Genomic DNA, 18,979 nt, shown 5'->3' on the forward strand with positions numbered 1-18,979 from the left:
TTTCATAATTTCATATAGGAATTCATAATTCCGCAGAATTTTCCGAGCATCCCTAATTGATATTTAAACTTTGTATGTATGTGTTATGGCCCGCGAGATTTATCTTAATATGAAGTGTGGCCCTCGGGTAAAAAAAGGTTGGGCACCACTGATCTAAGGTCTGAGCGCTAGCACATAAATATTCGCAACAGCAGACAAGTTGCGAGTGAACAGAGATGGCTTATGAAGCAGAGGAGACCCCACCGCCACGCCTACAACAATCAACCAATCCGGAGCGCCGTGAGTCTCCTCTGACGTCAGCCGACCGGCCGGTCAGCTGACGCGCCCCCTCCCTGCATAAAGGTCCTGTCTCCGCCCGCGCGATACGGCAACTCTATGTGCAAACGACAGACCCGTCCTCGGCGTACTAGACGCCAGAGGCACGTGCGAGGTCTCTGAACATGAAGGCAAGGCGGCTGCAGAAACACCCTGAGTGTCCGCAGCCGCCATTACTGCAGGTGTTACAAGTATGTACCAATGTCTAGATTTTGTGTATAAAATGGTCTGTATTAGAATGTACCCCGTGTTTTGCTTCATATTACATACAGCACTACGGAATATGTTAGCACTTGATAAATGAATAATAATAACCAACCAGCAGGAATCAGATCTAATATTGTTGGCACTGCCCCCATCACTGGCTTTGTATTGCTTAATGCAGCAAAAAGCTATGCAGACAGCAATCGTGCTCAGCTTCCTGGCATTGATGAACTGCCTCAGATAGTTGTCTTCAAGTTGGATGAAAAGACTCTGCAAAATGGACAGCTACAGGTGTGCTATATACCAACAAATTAAGATGTATGTGTCTAACAAAGGCTCAAAGGACTAAACTGCAAGTCCACATCTGCTGGTCTGAAGCAATGCATTATGGGTCTTTTATGGATACATGATAGTGATCACCTGCAAATGTCTTCTGATTAACGGAGGTTGTTCTGAAATTTGCAGTTTTTCGTGTTGGTTGGCCTTTTACATTGCTGTTACATGGAGAAGTTGATGTATCAATACAGGAGTAAATAAGAAAGGACAGCTGCGTTACTTTTGCTTATACAGTATTCTCCTTACACTTGATGAATCAGTCACATAGCTACAACTTTGTAGCCACTCTTGTTGTAGTCAGATAATGGCACAACACAGTTTGTCAGGAATAATTACTTTGTTTATCTAGAGCTTCCTGGTTCCTCTCTTTGGAGAGCATCCTCCTTATATTCCTCCAGGGAAGTCACAGGAGTTGGCATCTATGGTACAGTCTGTAGAATTCATTAGGGAAGCTCCTGTTGACTCTCTGTAGGGATGTTTGGATGGTTTATTCCAGAGTGGTTAAGCAGATAATTCAGATGTAAAGGGAATTACCAAAAGCCACCATTGTTGACCCCCTCCTGGAGAATATGGATTGCGGCCTCAAATACTAATCTGGCATTAATGTTTCTGGGCCACGATGCAAATGTGTTATTGGAAAGGATGTCAGAAAGGCCTCGATTCATAAAAGTGCTGTCGGTAAGGTAACGTCAAGCGGGGAAACACCGCTGTCGGTATTTCCGCCTTCAGGGTGGTAATTTATAAAAATGTTGCTAGTTGTGACAGGCGTGCGGAGATATTCCGCTGTAGGCAGGCGTAAGGCTGTCGGGAGACATGCGGAAACAGGAGAAGCAGGCGGAGTCTCTCCGTGCGGTGTTCTCTCTGCAGCTGCTTGGGAGGTCTGTCCCATTCACTGCAATGTATTCCGCACGCTTCTCGCCACATCAGAGGTAGCGGTAATACCCGTCCGCATACCGCTACCTCTAATCTTTATGAATTGACTACTTGTTACTTTTGCTATGATAATCACCGCGCAAGGCGGTGATTCATCACTCTGCTCGCGAATGTCGGCTTTTCATGCGGAAAAAGCCTTTATGAATATAGATTTTGCTGTGTGGTCGGTAAAGTGAGCCGTTTTCAGCATTTCCGAATGCGGGAATGCTTTATGAATCGAGGCCAAAGTATTTAACAAGAAAAATCAGCAATGGCAGCCATTAGATTTCTCTTAAGGCCTTGTTTCCATCTGTGCGATTTAGCTGCGTTTTTGGAAACACAACACAATGCGAGCCATAGTGACATCAGAAAGATGTCCCCATAGACTGAACTGTCTGAGGCATCCATGCATGCATTGCGATTCTCAGTGGAATCACAATGCATGGTTGTATTATGATGGATGGAATTGTAACTGCATTGGGGGAAAATCGCAGAGCAACACAGTGCCGTGCATCATGATGGCCACTTGCTTTGTACGCAGGGTTATGGTGGAAACAAGTGCTTAGACAGGTACACATAGGGTTGGTTCAAACTGGGTTCTTTGGGAGGGGGGTTCAGGGCTTTGTCAATTCCTAGACCCCCTTTTCCCTTGGCTGTCCTGTTGATCCTCCAATACTTTTAGCAATAGACCCTGTACAGATCAGATGTTTGACTGACATCTCACAGGATTTGTTGCATGCATGTTTCAGGTGTGTGATTCAGACACTACAGAAGAGAAAGATCGGCAGCACTGCCAGCAAGCAACTGGTATAGTTTCGGTTTCAAAATTTTTATTAAAGTTTTAATTTTATATACACTTAATGTGCATGAGAAATAAAGAAGGGTAACATACATTATTCCTGTTTGGTCATATATTAGAGCTACTGGTATGGTTTCAAAGGAAATAAATACAGCTTGCATCTCCCTCTCACTTAAGGTGTCCTTTAAAAGTGCTGAAAGAAGCATATCACAAAAAACACAAGGCAATCAGCATTCTTTAAAAGGAAATAAGCATGTCCGCCTCCACATCTCCCTTACTGCAGAGTCATTTTATAGGAACACACAGTTTCCAGCTCCACTGCTTCCAGTAGCTGGTGAGCTGGTCATATGACTCTCCTGCTGTAGCCAGCGAGTTTTCCTCACAGCAGGGTCAAATTTGTTTGAAGTCCACATAAACCCTATAGACTGCCAAACATTTAGCGATTTTGGTGGCCAATCGACCAAAAGACAAAATTCTCTCTGATCAAATCTGATCAGAGAAAATTCTGTCGGCAACCATAAACGGCAGGCCAATTGCCAATCGAGTTCAGCATGAAATCTTGCAGGGACTGTATAACCAGTGTTAGTCTATGAGACCTAGAAGTGTTGTGTACCTCATCAGATTTCCTTGCGGTCTGTCCTATGTTGGTTAGAGCTCTAGAGACATTAAAACTAGGCTCAGGGAGCATAAAAGCAACATACGCCACCCCGAATCCCTAAAAAAGAAAGGGGATAAGGATGAAAAAAAGAAAGAATATCCCCTAGTTCGACATTTCATGGAGTTTGGCCACAATGTGAGCCAGCTTTGTTGGCAGGTACTCGGGGTCGTTCAACACCACGAGGGTAGAGAGTTCAGAAATGCTTTACTTAGGCGTGAGACTTGGTGGACGGACAGGCTGGGTACTCAAGTCCCCCAACGGCCTTAACAACGATTTTAGTCTGAAGTGCTTCTTATAATAATTACTTGTCCTTTCAGCATAAAGGGTTAACATATTGGAAGAATATTGTGCCCACCCCCCAATGACTTGGAGGGGTGTGTCTACATTGGTTTGTCTAGATGAGTGTTTCACAATGTTCAGATGATTAAGCACTTGACAAAGGGCATGTAGCCCGAAACGTTGTGCTTTCTGTTTGCCGTTTAACCGCATGGATAAGGAAATAAATTCAGACTATCATCTTCTAAAGGGTTAAGTCCGGATCAGATTGTTTATGTATGGACACTATTAAAAGAACCTCTGCATATGCACAGGCATGCTTGGCTCTCATGAGGGTACACGTCAATTTCTGTGGTGGATGGAGAACAGCAGGAGACCTCTGACATGGGGGTAAAACAGCAGCAATCAGCCATAATTATCTATCCCAAGGGATCACCATTCCTCAAGAAGGAGTTCTGCAAAATGCTGGGGGGCGGCCCTTAGATCTATGTCAATTTCCCAATCTGAGAGTAAATGATCCGGTCTTGAGACAATCATGGCATATGCAGAATTACTGGAGTGTTGTGTGTCAGCATTTGGCTGTAATGAATTCTCATGCACTGCCATGTGAAAGAGGGCAAGGCATTTTCTGGGAAGGAATAATGTGAAAGGCAGACAAAGGACTTACTGTTATGGGATCTCAGGGGAAAAAGGCTCACTGATTTTCTTGCAGAGAGAGATGTTGCCATGGTAAATGCAACGTCACTTGGTGCCCGAGATATGACACTGACAGTGGGGGCTGCGTGCAAATCTGAATCAGGGAAAGTCTCTGTAGAGACAGAAAACTGCACAGCACTCTGTTAGTGCCTTGTCTATTTATACAAGTATCTGGTATAACTAGATTCCTTATTACTGCATCTTTTGCAGAAAAATGACTACTGCTTTCCGACAGTATACGGAGTTCTGATAAGGAAAGCTGTGATGTCAAGGAGATGAAAAACCCAAAGACTAGGAAGGAAAAGAATAACATTGTGGCTAACTGGTCAGGTTGGGTGTCAGTTTAGTGGGTGGCACACGCATGAAATAGCTAGCACCTCTGCCTTGTAGCGCTAGGGTTCCAGGTTCAAATCTGCACCAGATTTGTTCCGCCTGCCACGTGACATCACACCCACAGTGCACCATCGGCCCCCACATAGGAACAGAGCGGGTTGCTAGCCTGCAGGCTAGTCATGCATCTATCTAGCCTCACAACCCTGCAATGTCGCCCGAGGGATCAGGTCCCTAACCCCAACAGGTGATATGCCTTGTATGTGTGCACGAGCCTTTCCTCTAAATGACAGTTAGTGACCTTAATTGTTCAATGTTCCATGTAATGAAATGCAGAAAATGTCAGCACTATAAATAGAAATGCATAACAATAAATACTGTTGGCAGTACACAGGCCAAAAACATACTGGCAGGTGATCTGGATTTCGGGGGAAATGCATGTGAATTTCAGAGGAAAAACACGATCACAGAATGAACATTGTGCAGATCGTGTCCTGAGATTCAAAATTGATACTGTAGCAAGGCAAGGCAAGCCATTTGGCCTCTGTACCACCCTCCTAACCTGACGTGTGTGTGTGTGTGTGTGTGTGTGTGTGTGTGTGTGTGTGTGTGTGTGTGTGTGTGTGTGTGTGTGTGTGTGTGTGTGTGTGTGTGTGTGTGTGTGTGTGTGTGTGTGTGTGTGTGGTCTTATTGTTCTGCAGTATTTGTGTGTTTTGCCATCATATTTTTTTCTAGTAGATATAACACTAAAGTGTGTCCAGATGAAACTAATGAAAGTACCTTATTTTATCTGTACATTAACATATAAAATAAGTGATGTGCACACACTGGATTAAACAGTCAGGACACTGCCTCGGGCGAGAATCCTAAAGAATGCCTAAAGATCCGGCAGCGATGTCCGACTAGCGCTGCGTGATATGTTACCACTTTATAACCACAATAAATAAATACATAAAACAAGCCCCCTAACACACTGTTCTTCTATTCATGCCGCATTGCCTATAGGCTAGTGATGAGCCTGTGCAGCATTTGGAGCCAAACTGTCACCGAGGGCTTGAGTCCTGATCACTGTGGGTGACAGTCTTTGTATGAGAGTACGAGGATATCAATATCATAACTTTTAGTATCCCCCATTAATAAAAAAAAAATTTCAGCTTTTGTGAAAAACAACTTTTTCTGTTTGGTTCCTAGTGAATATATTGATGTTCGGTCTGAAGAGTGGAATCCTACCAATCCAAGGGCTATGGACAGAGTTGAGGTGGCCATTCACTCGTTAGATTAGCAGCAGATAGATCATCAGATAGATTTCTGATCTATCTGATGTGTTTAGGGACATGTTTAACTAGGAACAGATTTCCAAAAGATTTCAGTATGAAATATATTAAAAATCGATCTGATGGCATTTTTTTGCCATCAGATTTCCATTAGGTCCAATGCAAAATGATAAGCAATCTCAACAGATCGACCTAGATTTTCCAGCATGTCAGATCGATTGAAATCGATAGAAATCGGGCGCAAATCGATCGATTGGTCAATCGATTTGCGATTGATCGGCCACTAATCGGCTCAGTGTATGGGCCCCTTTAGAGGTATACGGAGGCTACCATATTTATTTCCTTTTAAACATTACTAGTTGCCTGGCATCTTGCTGATCTTTCATGCATCAGTAGTGTCTGAATCACACACCTGAAACAAGCATGCAGCTAATCCAGTCAGATTTTTGTCAGAAACATCTGATCTGCATGCTTGTTCAGGGTCTATGGCTAGGGATATTAGAGGGAGATGATCAGCAGGATGCCAGGTAACTGATATTGTTTAAAAGGAAATAAATATGGCAGCCTCTGTATCCCTCTTGCTTTGGGTTCCCGTATCAGAGTCATATGTATATGTTTGAAAAAATATTGGCATGATTTTCACATGCAGCAATTTTACGTTTCTGTATTAGATATAGTTAAGATGCTGAAGATTGATATTTTGCGTAAAGTTTCACACTAAAAGATGCTGTATGTGGTTTTGAAATATGTTTTATGCCTGATAACTCAATCAAAGATGATTAGATAGAAAGCCTGGACATTAGACAAACATTACAAATACTAGCCTTACATCTGTCAAGAATACGCACGATACAGCAAAACTTAATTACTATTCTCATAAGGAGGCCCTATAACCTGGCAGTACGCAACAAAGGAAAGAGACAGTATTCCAGAGAAACATGTTATAACAGGGAGACTACAGTCCCCATTCCTAACCTCCCCCACCTACCCCCTCCCCCAACACTGCTGCATCTTCAGTGAGGACACAGATGAGGAAGAAGCTACAACCTCACCAGGGCCGCTAAGGATTGTGGGTGATGGTGTCAGCAGAGGGAAGATACACGTCACGGAGAGCAGCTCTTCATGGTTAGTAGAGGAAACACTAGGAGTATAATGTAATCAAACATTTTATTCAATATAAATACCAAGGACTAGGGGGAAAAAAACAGGATACTGTGCTCAAACACACAACAATGATTTAAATACTAAACTGGTACATACAAACATGTCACTAAAATTGCACAGTGCAATGTTTTATAAACGTAGGGTTTGTAGATTAACGTTCTATTATGGTTTTCATATAGAGTTACAGATTGCCCAGCAAGCTTATGGTGAACCAGAGTGTGTAAGGGGGCTGAAAAGGACAAAAAATCCATCTCAGGCCTCTTGCACACTGCACACGATTCCGATTCAGATTCCGCTTTTTAATCAGTTTTTACATCCGATTCAGATTCCGATTTGCAGTGTGCAAGGAGAAAACTGCAAATCAGAATCTGAATCGGATGTAAAAACTGATTAAAAAGCGGAATCTGAATCGGAATCACGTGCAGTGTGCAAGAGGCCTTTATGAAAATGCTATTTAAATCAGAATTTTGCACTGTTAAAGAGAGAGCCCGAGGTGGGAGCAGCAGTAGGCATGGCCATGGGAGAGAGCTGCCCAATAGCAGCTCAGGAAACCCTGTAAGAATGCCCTTGCCGGGTGTTTTACACAGGGTATTCCTCTCCCCTCTGTTTACCTCAGAGTTAGCGACAAATCTTGTCGCTAAATTCAGGGGGCTATAGTGCGGCGGTGGGGGGGGGGGGGAGCAGAGAGCGGAGGTTTGGGGACACAGAGCCATGTCATTAGGCAGAGAACATGGCTCTGTGTCCCATCTGCCAACCCCCCCTCCCCCCCCAAAGATCCACCTCGGGTTCTCTTTAAAACAGAAGGTATTTGCAATTAATCAGGTTGGAGTGAGCTTATTTAAGGGTCCCAAAATGCATCACTGCTAAATATGCAAATCATCCCTTTGCGGTTTTCATATAACAGCTATTTGTAGGATTGCAAATAAATTACTGTGGGACTCCTGATATGACATATGAACAAGGTACCTGCAAAACTCCCCTGCATTAGCCACATACAAATCTCTCAGATGAGCAAAGATTTACAAAAAGGTCACATATGGGCGTTTGTGCAAAACAGGCTGATTCACTACTGCTGAATCCGCCAAGTGAAATGTTGGCTTCCTAAAATAGAGGGTGGTTTACTAAGACGAATGCGCAGTGAAAATCAGTAAAGTGAATTTCCATGTTCAGACGTTTAAAAACAGAAATTAAACAAGCAAAACAAACAAAAACTGTTATGCCATTGTATGTTTAAAAGTTATCACGAACAAGACCGACCTCATCTTTTATTGCATATTTTCCATAGTAAATCACCCCAGTGTTGTGTTTAGTAATCACTGATGCAGAATAACTGAAACTAGGTTTATTTACAAGTTACTGCAGCTCTGTAAACATTAAACACCCAGGATGTGCCCAGTTACACAAAGTCCCACTTTACAAAGAAGATAGAATGGGGCTGCTTAATCAAAACAGACTCCACTGTGACGCAGTTGTCCAAAGTGAGTAGTAAGAATCCTGACTTTAGGGCTCCTCTCCACTAGGGGAGGTTCAGCTAGATTTCACGCACACAAATCCAGAGTCGCAGCCTACAGAAATCAATAGGTTGCTTTCGACTTTGCATGTGTGGAAAAAAAACGGAAGCGCTACTTCAGAATTCTGGACAACGCATCTGAATCACTATAGCCAGGGTTGGATTTACCATAAGGCACTGTAGGCATGTGTCTACAGGCTCCTGATGATGTAAAGGCAGCTCACTGCCCTCCCCTATATACAGTCCTGAGCGGAGTGTAAATGAGATGTTACTTACCCGGGTCTCGGCATTCCACTGGCCAGATCTCCCTTCAGTTGGGGACACCTCTAGCTACTTAATACTGAGGGTACCTCTGGCTACCTAATACTAAGGGACACCTGTAGCTACCTTTGACGGGCCGGGGAAGTGAGGGAGAAGTGACAGCTGGGACAGCCAGCACACTTGCCATGCAGTTTGGTGGGGGGTTTGTAGGTTCATGGAGGGCGAAGTCTATGGCGCCAGTAAATCTGTGCCTATAGGCTTCTGTGATGTAAATCCGGGCCTGACTATAGCTGTCTTATATCAAACCTATAGGGTTTGATGGTGGAACTGGATAGCTATGTATTGGAGGAGCAACGTCACAAATAAGATAAATTCAGTTTATTAGCACCCATAACACATACTAAATTGTCAGACTTTTGCCTAAAAGTCTCCAAGATCCAACCTTACGATAAGAATTTTTTGGGATCGAATTCCCTGTACACAAGATGCAATTTTTCCATCAGAATGACTGGAAATTCCCCGTAGTTCGAATTTCTAACTCGTCCAATCTGCTTCCGATCAAAAAAGAAATCGATTTTGAGATCAGCTCTGCACAAAATCCATCCCTTTATCAGTTAGAAGCAGATCAGACATGTTGGAAATGATCGAACAACGAGAAATTTCCCGTCGATCTGATGGTAAAATTGCATTGTGTGTACCAGGCATAACGGTTTGAATCCCATCCATTGTAAGAAAAAACGATAGGACATTTTCGCAACTGTATTCCATCCTTCATGCTAAATCAAAAGAACTTCAGTCAGATTTAAACCTTCTCATCTGGTTTGCAAGGAACTATGTAGTGAGATTGTGGCTCTTGCAGAATGTTGCTAATAATGACAGCTGTTCTGCAGACAGCACTCTGGGACAGGGAATGCTAGCAGGGATCTGAAAAGAAAAATGTTGATGGAACAGAAGACCATGTTGCTCCTGGTAACTAGATTCCAGTCGCTAATTATCTTGTGCAGACGTCAAAATGAATTCTGGTTGTGCAGCCTTTGCTTAACAGCCCTTCTGATCTTACAGCAATTCCTAAAAGGCTAGTTTGTAAACAGCAGGACCGGTATGGCTTCAGCAGGTTTTTCTGCATTTAATGGGAAAATGGACCCTGCTTTACTCATTAACATGCATCAGTTAATGCCTGCATGTAAAAGGTTACTTTTTTTTATTGGGGTGGGGAAAAAAAGGAAAAAAAAAAAAAAAAAAACAGAAACCCATCCTGCCCGTTTGTTAGCAGAAGCTGAAATCCCAGATGTGCTGTCTGGTCGGCAGATAAAACAAACACACACAATGCAGCCTGAGGAGCTCTGCCAGGATTCCTACCCATCTCCATTTTGAGGACACTGCTGGGGAAGCAAACAAAATGGTTCCCGATGCAGATGACCTTCCTGAAAAAATAAAACAGAGCAAGCAGCTCTCGCTGCAACCAGTCAGCCTCCAACGGTTGATGTTGCCTCATACAACAGTTTCAGCTGGGGAAAAAAAAACAAAAACAAAGGAAAATGGAAAACACTCCCCTTTTCAAAAAATGAACATCTTCCTTCCTCTCTCTCTTTTTGGGTAAAGCCATCATTCCTGAGTGTCTCTTATCAACGCACCAGCATATCCTGATCCTGCATATAAGAACTAAGGTGATCATCTTCCTATACTGAACGCACATGCCTGTATTTACGGAGGTAAAACAGTTTTGAACGTAATTGGTGGACCAATGAGAATCCTCCGTTGCTAGGTAGGATTCCCATTGATCTATGCAATGGTAGCCCTATGTTCCTGAGCTTACCAGTGCTTGTCCCTAGGGAAGAAGCGGCATCGGCGGCACGAAGGACTGGAATGGTGACAGTGACGTGCCAGATTTACAACGGTAAGTACCGTATTGTGAATCACTAACTGAATGTTACAAAGGTGCACAGGATACACTGTGAATGCACTGTTGTGTATCCGGCGTTAGTGTGAACCTATATTAAATTTGCTGCACATTACAGTTCTGGGTTTGTTTGTTTGTTCGCACACAAATAACATGGATTTGAAACAAAAGCAGGTGGGGTTAAGACAATAAGGAGTTGGTAGACCATTGGTTATTCAATGCTATATTAGACAGCCTTTACTGACCAGTACCTAGGCTTTGCTCGCTCCTACCGTACCTTGTTACCAAGTGTCTAGAATTTTCAAAGATTTAGACTAACAGTTTTAACTGTAAGTAACCATTGATTTATAAATTCCGTGGCGCTGTACAAAGTAAGAAACAAACATGGGGTACATAATAATACAGACAATGGCGTACACCAATATACAAAATGAATAATGTAGATTATTATCAGGTTACTTCACTAGGTCGCCATGAACAGCTCTTGCTGTACAAACCTTGGACAGACAGAAGGTGCCTTACAGGTCTCAGACAGACAGAAGGCCATACAAAGGTTGGAGCCAGCTGAGTGGGTAAGAGAACAATCCCCTTGGCCGACACATCGAGGGGGATTGAGGGCCACTATACACATGCTACATTCTCAGCAGAGGCATCCCTGACCGATCAGCAAGCATCTAGCATGTGTACAAAGCTTTAGTTTCTCTCAGCAGTCAGGCGATCTGCTCTGTCTGGGGAAGCAACTCCCAGCCAACTAGGTACAGCACAGTCCTCTTTATCCATAACTCAACTAACCAGCAGTCTCAACCAACCAGCACAAACCTCTGGCAGTACTCACAGTGGTGAAGGCCAGCTTCTTAGGCTGTTTGTGTGCTGTGCTTACAGACTGGGTTCCATGGCTCAAACTAAGGTTGATATAGTTTCAATTACTGCATTTTAACATTTAATACAGATATAGATTGGGGTATAGCACTGTAGTAGCTGGGCTTATTTTTAACACTGAGTCTCAAGCAACCAGAAAGCACACTTATCTGGCATCAATCAATCCCCATCAGTGCCAGATAACAGAGATTCTACTGTACGTACAACACACTTACTGCAAAAGTACACACATCCAATGCACAAAATGTTGTGCATTGCAAATTATTGAAAAAATTGCTATTACAGGCATTTAAAAATAAGAGGCTGAACTAAAAAAAAAAGTATTACTGTAGAATAGACAGACAACAAGGTCTGTTTCCTGCAGGCTGTAATTAACACCAGTATGTTTGAGGGAAACACAGGACAGCTCATGTGCTCAGAGGTACGTGCAGGGGAACAGGCACACAATCATGGCTTTATTTAGATTAGGGAGTGTGCATGTTGTAACAGAGCCCTTTATGTGGCAGCAAACAGGAAGACACATCTGTAAAAGCACCACACAACAAACGTGAACACATGTGCCACACACTCACACAACGCTTCAGGAGTCCGGCTGCCCCTTGTACACAAATAAAAACACACATACGACAATTCCTGATATCTTAACACTGATCCGTAATGTCCAAATTACATTAGCCCACAAATTGCATTAGGGTTCCTCAACTTTTGCAATAAAAAGCACATGTGGATACAGAAAAAGTAATTCCGTTATAAAAAAAAATACTAGTGCTATTTTAATCTGACCATTGGACTTATCCCATCACCAAATACCTTTGCAATTTAACAGTATAGCTGAGAGATGGATGAACTGAATGCAGGCTGGTAGAATGTCCATTGTGTATGGCGATATTAAAGACATTTAAACATGCTACACACAGTAAGGTTTGGTATACATGACGCAATGTTCATGATCATTGAAAGAATGAGTGAATCAAAATGACAGAGTGGTCATGGATCTGAGGTGAATCAGTGAGCCAAGCAATCATTACCAGCTGTTTTATTGATTTTTAAGGGCCAGTAAAATTGTTGGGTCTGCACAGATCCTGACATTTTGAAAAGGACTGACTGACATGATGGTGGTAAAGCTGGATGTAGGTGGATTTGTAGCCATGATGCACCTTATTACTAACAGGGCTGTGGAGTCAGAACAAAAATCATCTGACTCAAACTCAGTTTATAAAACCACTGACTCAGATTTCAGGTACCCAAAAATTGCACCAACTCCTCAACTCCAACTCCACGGCCTTGGTTACTAAGCACTGACTGTGAATAGCGGCCACACAATTTGGGCAAGTCCACTACCCCGCTCAGAGGCACCCCGAGAACCCCTACCCTGTGTGTGCAACCGAGTGGACTTGTGTAAGACATTACTTGCTTGCCAACTCCCACACCTTGCTGATTATCTTGCAGACTTTAAAGAAGTAGGCAGTAATTCCTACACCATTTTTGCCCTCATTTGCATCATAAACCCATCACAGATTGTCGGGAATGTGTTGCAGTAGTGAGCGCACACGTACGTATTGCAGTCAGAGAAAACGCATAACAAATTAGTAATAAGAAAGCAGCAACTGATCTACAATAAAAATGTGATTTAATGCCAGCCCACTGATACATGTCCTCCTGTGAGTACCAACAGGCAAAAAGATATGTCAAATTTCAACCCAGCTGCAGCAGGCGAGATCTGTAATATGGCTGGCAGTCCCAAAAACATCCAATGGGTTTCTGGATAGGGACACCAAATCATATCCTACAAATCCTAAAAACAAGGCATGGTAGAACCATACCGGCAGCTGCTCCTCTACCACATTATCTTATCCCATTATTACCTGAACATAATATAAAGTAAGACCCAGTTATGATGTTGTTGGTGGAAGGCTTGGGGTTTATGAGCAACACATGCAAACAATATGCAAGTTGATGATGCCTAAATGGTTAACATTGCCTTACAGCTGTGCTGTCGCTGATTCATATCTTCACCAATAGATCATCTGCATGGGGTTTGTAGGCTGTGTCTGTGTTTATGTGGGTTTTTTGAAAGCAACCCAGTTTGCCCCCACATTCCAAAACACATAGTGGTAGGACCCTCATAACTGTAGTATGGACACTGAAAGCCCCAGGGACAGTTAGTGAATAGCTCAATCTACTCTGTAACGCACAGAAAAAAAAGTGTAATTGCTGTGTAAATTGAGAAAGACAATAATGTGCATGACTCTACAAAACGAGGAGCAGCTTTCACGTCTGGTTCTTGCAGATGTGCTGCGTGTACAAGTCAGAGCTGCCATTTAAATCAGAGGAATTCTCCTGGGTTAGGGTGTGGTGCAAGGCCATCTTCTCTGACTGAGGGCCAAGTGGGGCAAGGGTAATTGTTTATTATAGAAGAAAATTAGCTGTAGCACTGATGCTTGTAAGTATGTTAACCAAGCCTGAACTTGCCCATGAAAAGGGGTTAGTTTTAGCAGACAGGTGTTATTTTACAATGCCAGTGAATGGTGCATGACCACTAGTCCAGAGGGCAAGCACTGGGTATGAAATGTGGTACTGTGGCTACATCAGCGCATTTATGCACCTTTTTAGCCAATCCCTTCCATTGTTACCAGAGAGGTACAAGAGGTGGGATCAGCCCAAATGCCATGGAGCAGATTATACACATACCATAGACTGCTGAATCATGTCACAGCTGGTAAACCAAGAATGTAAGAGTCTAGGATGGCCCAGTCTGATGTGTAGATGTACCAGAGCAGGACAAAACACAGAAGTCATGTCACCACTGGGACTGAAAGGACACCTGAATTGAGTGGAGAACAGAGGCACCAAAAGGATAAAAGGAAGCTAAATGAGTTTAAAAACCAAATTCTTGGTAAATAGAGGAGGTAGTGGTGGACCACCACTACCTCCTCTATTTACCAAGAATTTGGTTTTTAAGCTCATTTATCTTCCTTTTATCCTTTTGGCGCCTCTGTTCTCCTGTATAATATTGAGTCCATCCTGGGTGGAGGGTTGAACCCGCCTTTTTCTCATCGACAGAGAGCGACTTATTCCTGAGTGGGGTCAGGAAAATCTCCCCACCTGCCTTTACAGTGGTTGCCTAATGGTAACCCTGGTTTGTGAGTATTAATATTTACTCTATCTAGTAACCATTTACCAGTACATATTACACTATTGGGGCTCTTGGTGTTCCTTGTTTTTACCTGAATTGAGAGGGTTATGGAGGCTGCCATATGTATTTCCTTTAAAACAATGCAAATTACCTGGCTGCCCTGCTGATCCTCTGACTAATACTTTTAGACCTTGAACAAGCATGATCAGGTGACCAGAATGGATTTGCTGTATGCTTGTTTCAGGCGTGTGATTCAAACACTATTGATGCATGAAAGATCAGCACGACGATATCAGGCAACTGGTATTGTTTAAAAGGAAATAAATATGGCAGCCTCCATATGAACCTCACTTCCTTTAAAAATGACAGCTGTCGCCTACACAGAACATTCTTTGTAACTGGTGTCATTGGAACTAGCAAGTGAAAGCTTCCCACCAGCTTTAAAGAGGAACTCCAGTGACAATAATGTAATAAACAAAGTGCTTCATTTTTACAATAATTATGTATAAATGATTTAGTCAGTGTTTGCCCATTGTAAAATCTATGAAATCCATGGTTTACATTCTGACATTACATGGTGACATTTTTACTGCTGGCAGATGATGTAGCTGCTGCATGTTTTTTTTGGTAGTTGGAAACAGCTGTAAACAGCTATTTCCCACAACGCAGCAAGGTTCCCAGACAGGAAACTGCCAGGAGTAGGTACTCAAAAGAGTTTCTTGTGGGAGGGGTTTCACCACAATATCAGCCATACAGCGCCCCCTGATGGTCTGTTTGTGAAAAGGAATAGATTTTTCATGTAAAAGGGGGCATCAGCTACTGAGTGGGATAAAGTTCAATTCTTGGTCGGAGTTTCTCTTTAAATATAATTGTCTTCAATATAAGGCCTAGTACATTGGCAGATTGGTCAATCAATCAATCAATTGCATAATCAGTAATTGATAATGCCATATTAATGTACATGTGAATGATGGTTCTTCTGTTCTCCTCCATGTTACCCAACTGACTTCCTGTTCCTGTTGTCTTGCAATGTATTAATGGTTCAGTCACAGATGCACAGTTGAAAATGCCATATTAATGTACATGTGAGTGATGGATCTTCTGTTCTCCTCCATTTTACCCAACTGACTTCCTCTTCCTGTTGCAGTGTGTTGATGGATCAGTCAGAGATGCACAGTTGGACATACGCACAATCAAATAACATCTAGCACACTGTCCAACTGCGCTACTATCAATCACAAACTCATTTATCGATTATTACTTATTATTGTCTAACTCTAAATATTTGATGAGATTGTTGATTGGATGGAGGTGAACACTGGCCTGTGTGCGGTACGAATGGGTTTGCTCTCTGATCTGTGAAGTCGGGTGTCCATTTACACTTGAAGCACGGTTTACTGTGGAGCAGGAGCGTAACTATAAATCATGGGGCCCCCCAGCAAAAATGTGATGGTGCCCCCCAATGTTTACACCCTTTCACTTGCCAACCTCTTGTGCCCTTCACAGCCTGGTGTCCATCTTGCAAGGGCCATAAAAAAAGTGTGGCCAGCATGATTTTCACACCCATAACAAGTGTAGCCACAAAACACCTGATCTGAAGGATGGACCCATTTAACAGAGGTAGTAAAATAGTAGTCGGGGCCCCCTTACAGCTCCCCCCCCCCTGCAGGCGCAGGGACTGCACCCCTCCAGTTATGCCCCTGCTGTGGAGCCAGTTTACAGGCACAGAAGGTAAAGTGGAGATGCCATTTAAAGCATCCTCCCAAGTACAGAGATTCCTTTCCATGGAGAAGCCTGATTGGTTGTTAAGGGCAAACTCCACTTTTGCTCTAGTCTTCATAAGGCAGCCTTGTGAGCTATAAAGCTCTCTCTTATCAGGTATATTAGGACAAAGGTGGCTGGAGTATTATGTCTTCGGCACCTTTCAGTGAGATCCCAGACAGCAACTCATCCTAGAGTAAGATACCATTTCCCCATCAGTATCACAGCAGCACAATATTTCCATTCACATGTTTAAAGCTGTGTACCTCTATATACATATAAAGCAGCAAAGCAGTTAACAGTGCAAAGCAGAAGGTAGTAAAGCAAATGCAACACACACAGGCAGACAGACACACACACAGACACACACACACACACACACACAGGCACCCCCCCCCTGCCCCCAGCTATATGAAGATAGCAATCTCAAGATGCCCACAGAAAACAGTACTCACCTTTAGATCGAGTTGTGACATCCATCCCCTCCACCACCTCCTGCTCAGCCTTCACTTCCTCCTCTGCCAAACTGTAGACAGAAAAGAGAAAAAAGGGGGAGTATGTGAGAGACAGTCAGGTCAACAAACACAAGACATCCAGCCTTGACCCAAACCCAGAGCCCAGAACATGCCCTGCAAGGCTGCATCTCCCACTAGTGTCAATCTTCCACAATGATAGATGAAGACAAAGTAGGTGATGGCTCTAGTTTTAACCCTGATCTGCCTGACAAGCAGAAGAGACCTGTAAAATCATGATAAAAAACACCACAAGCCGGTACAATCCTGCATGAAGTCCTAGATTTCTGCATACAGATGTCAGTAACTAGGGAAAAGCTCTTGAGGGGGGCAAGAGGAAAATGAAAAGGCATAAAGAGAGAGAAAGAGAAACAATATACACACACACACAGAAGGGGTAGAAATGGAGGCTAGTAAAGTGGCAGATGAACAGCAATTTGTGGCTCCAGTGTCAGCACTGAGGAGACTGGCTGTACCCCGCAGGACTCAGCAAGGAGCGTCTTCTGCATGAAGCAGGGCTACGGCAAGCTGAGCACAATCACAATCAGATTTAATAAACAAATAAACCCTTTGTCACCCATCTTCAAGACACCTCTGAAAATGTACACAACACCCTCTCATCAATAAAGCTCATGTGTATTACTCTGTAGGAATTCTCCCCCCCCCCCCCCCCCCTCCTCTGTATTAAGTCAGTTTATGGTGAGTGCCTTACATCTTAGTCATGTACAGAGCTCCCTGGCCAATGTGGATATACACACTTGTAATCACCTCTGCAGTAAAGGAGCTGCAGCAGCCAGAGACTGCCTCAATAAGGTAAGATTGATGGGGGGAGGGGTGGTTTTTCTTTCCGTATCCCCCCCCTAGCAGCAGTAGAATTTGTTACATGACACTCATGTCCAGGAACTGGGAGGAATGTGATGAGGAAAGGGTTACTGTGCATTTTGCTTTACCTCTGTACTACAGGCATGCTTATGAATCTATAAGACTATCATTATGGTTATTGATAAGCGACCCCCCCCCCCCCCCCCAGCGCGCGCGTCCGATGCGAGATTAATCGTCTACCGTTTAATGTTGCAAGATACTGAAGAAGGGTAAGTGGACTGATGGTGATGATGCCTGGCTGTCAATCATTTGCAGTGCTATAATAAAAAAAAACTGCTCTGAATTAACCCTTTCACTGACAGACAAGGAGAAATACTGCCTGGCTCTGAACTGTGTTCTGTGTCATCTTTCCTTCTATCCTGGCATGCAACGTTTTTACATTGTATAAAATGACATAAAAATGCTATCATGTAACCGCCAGCACCTATAATAAAAGTCTAATGTTCTGTGATAACAGTGCATGCTACGAATCGTTTAACATTGGCATAAAAAAAGAAAAGACAGTCTGCAGCTTGATGTGACACAGAGTCATGCACAATCACTGCTCCTAATTCCAGATAATTCAGCACACAGCATGTAGCAAAGCCTTAATACTAAGCGGCATCCTACATAAGAGAGCAAGGAAAACAGATGTGCTGCTGGCAGAGGGGATGCTGGAGGAAGGTTAGGGTTAGCAGAAGGACTCACCTATCACAGTCTTACTCATCCATGGAAATGGAACTAGTGCAGGCTCCTAAAATGGCGTCTGGCAGCACTGCACTGCCCCATTCCTGCACTGTAGCTAAAATGGAAGCAGTTTATACAATAAAGGGCATATGTGGGCTCAAGTGCTATCACCGGCTCCACCAGGACCAGGGGGGATTCGCCTCATCTTTTCAGGAATGGGAGATGAAAACCAAATGTTTAAAGTGAAAATCAGGCAGGAAGGTATGATTTACACATCAGAGGCAGTAGACTCGGCCAGAACAAAGGTCGGATCTCTGCAAGGCTAGAGAGAGAGAGTTCAGGCAGGAGAATGTAATGATGTGTACAAGGCAGGGGGAGACTTACATACATGTCATCTGCCTCCAATGCTGGGTGACCCCGATGGCTGCTTAAGTCTTCAATAGGAAAAACAAGCTGCAGCAGCATGCAGAACCCAGAGGGGGCCTACAAGAGGATCCGTGGTGACAGA

The 18,979-nt window shown here is 43.4% G+C and overlaps 1 protein-coding gene across 12 annotated transcripts in view; it reads right to left on the reverse strand.

The window, feature by feature from the left end:
* ZMYND8 (zinc finger MYND-type containing 8) overlaps positions 1-18,979 on the reverse strand; it is a 212,898-nt gene that overhangs the window by 103,844 nt on the left and 90,075 nt on the right. For 10 of the 12 annotated variants that reach the window (XR_011025253.1, XM_068263094.1, XM_068263092.1 and 7 more), the window contains one exon: positions 16,867-16,937. Coding sequence is in view for 11 of the 12 variants with exons in the window: in XM_068263094.1 (XP_068119195.1) it covers positions 16,867-16,937 (71 nt within the window). In the remaining variant the exon portion in view is untranslated. Of the gene's footprint in view, positions 1-16,866; positions 16,938-17,635; positions 17,675-18,492; positions 18,518-18,979 lie in introns of those variants that run through there. The other 2 variants (XM_068263102.1, XM_068263099.1) reach the window with 2 other exon arrangements.

The sequence above is a fragment of the Hyperolius riggenbachi genome, chromosome 12 (genome assembly GCF_040937935.1).
Source record: "Hyperolius riggenbachi isolate aHypRig1 chromosome 12, aHypRig1.pri, whole genome shotgun sequence".
In the NCBI taxonomy this organism is placed as follows: domain Eukaryota; kingdom Metazoa; phylum Chordata; class Amphibia; order Anura; family Hyperoliidae; genus Hyperolius; species Hyperolius riggenbachi.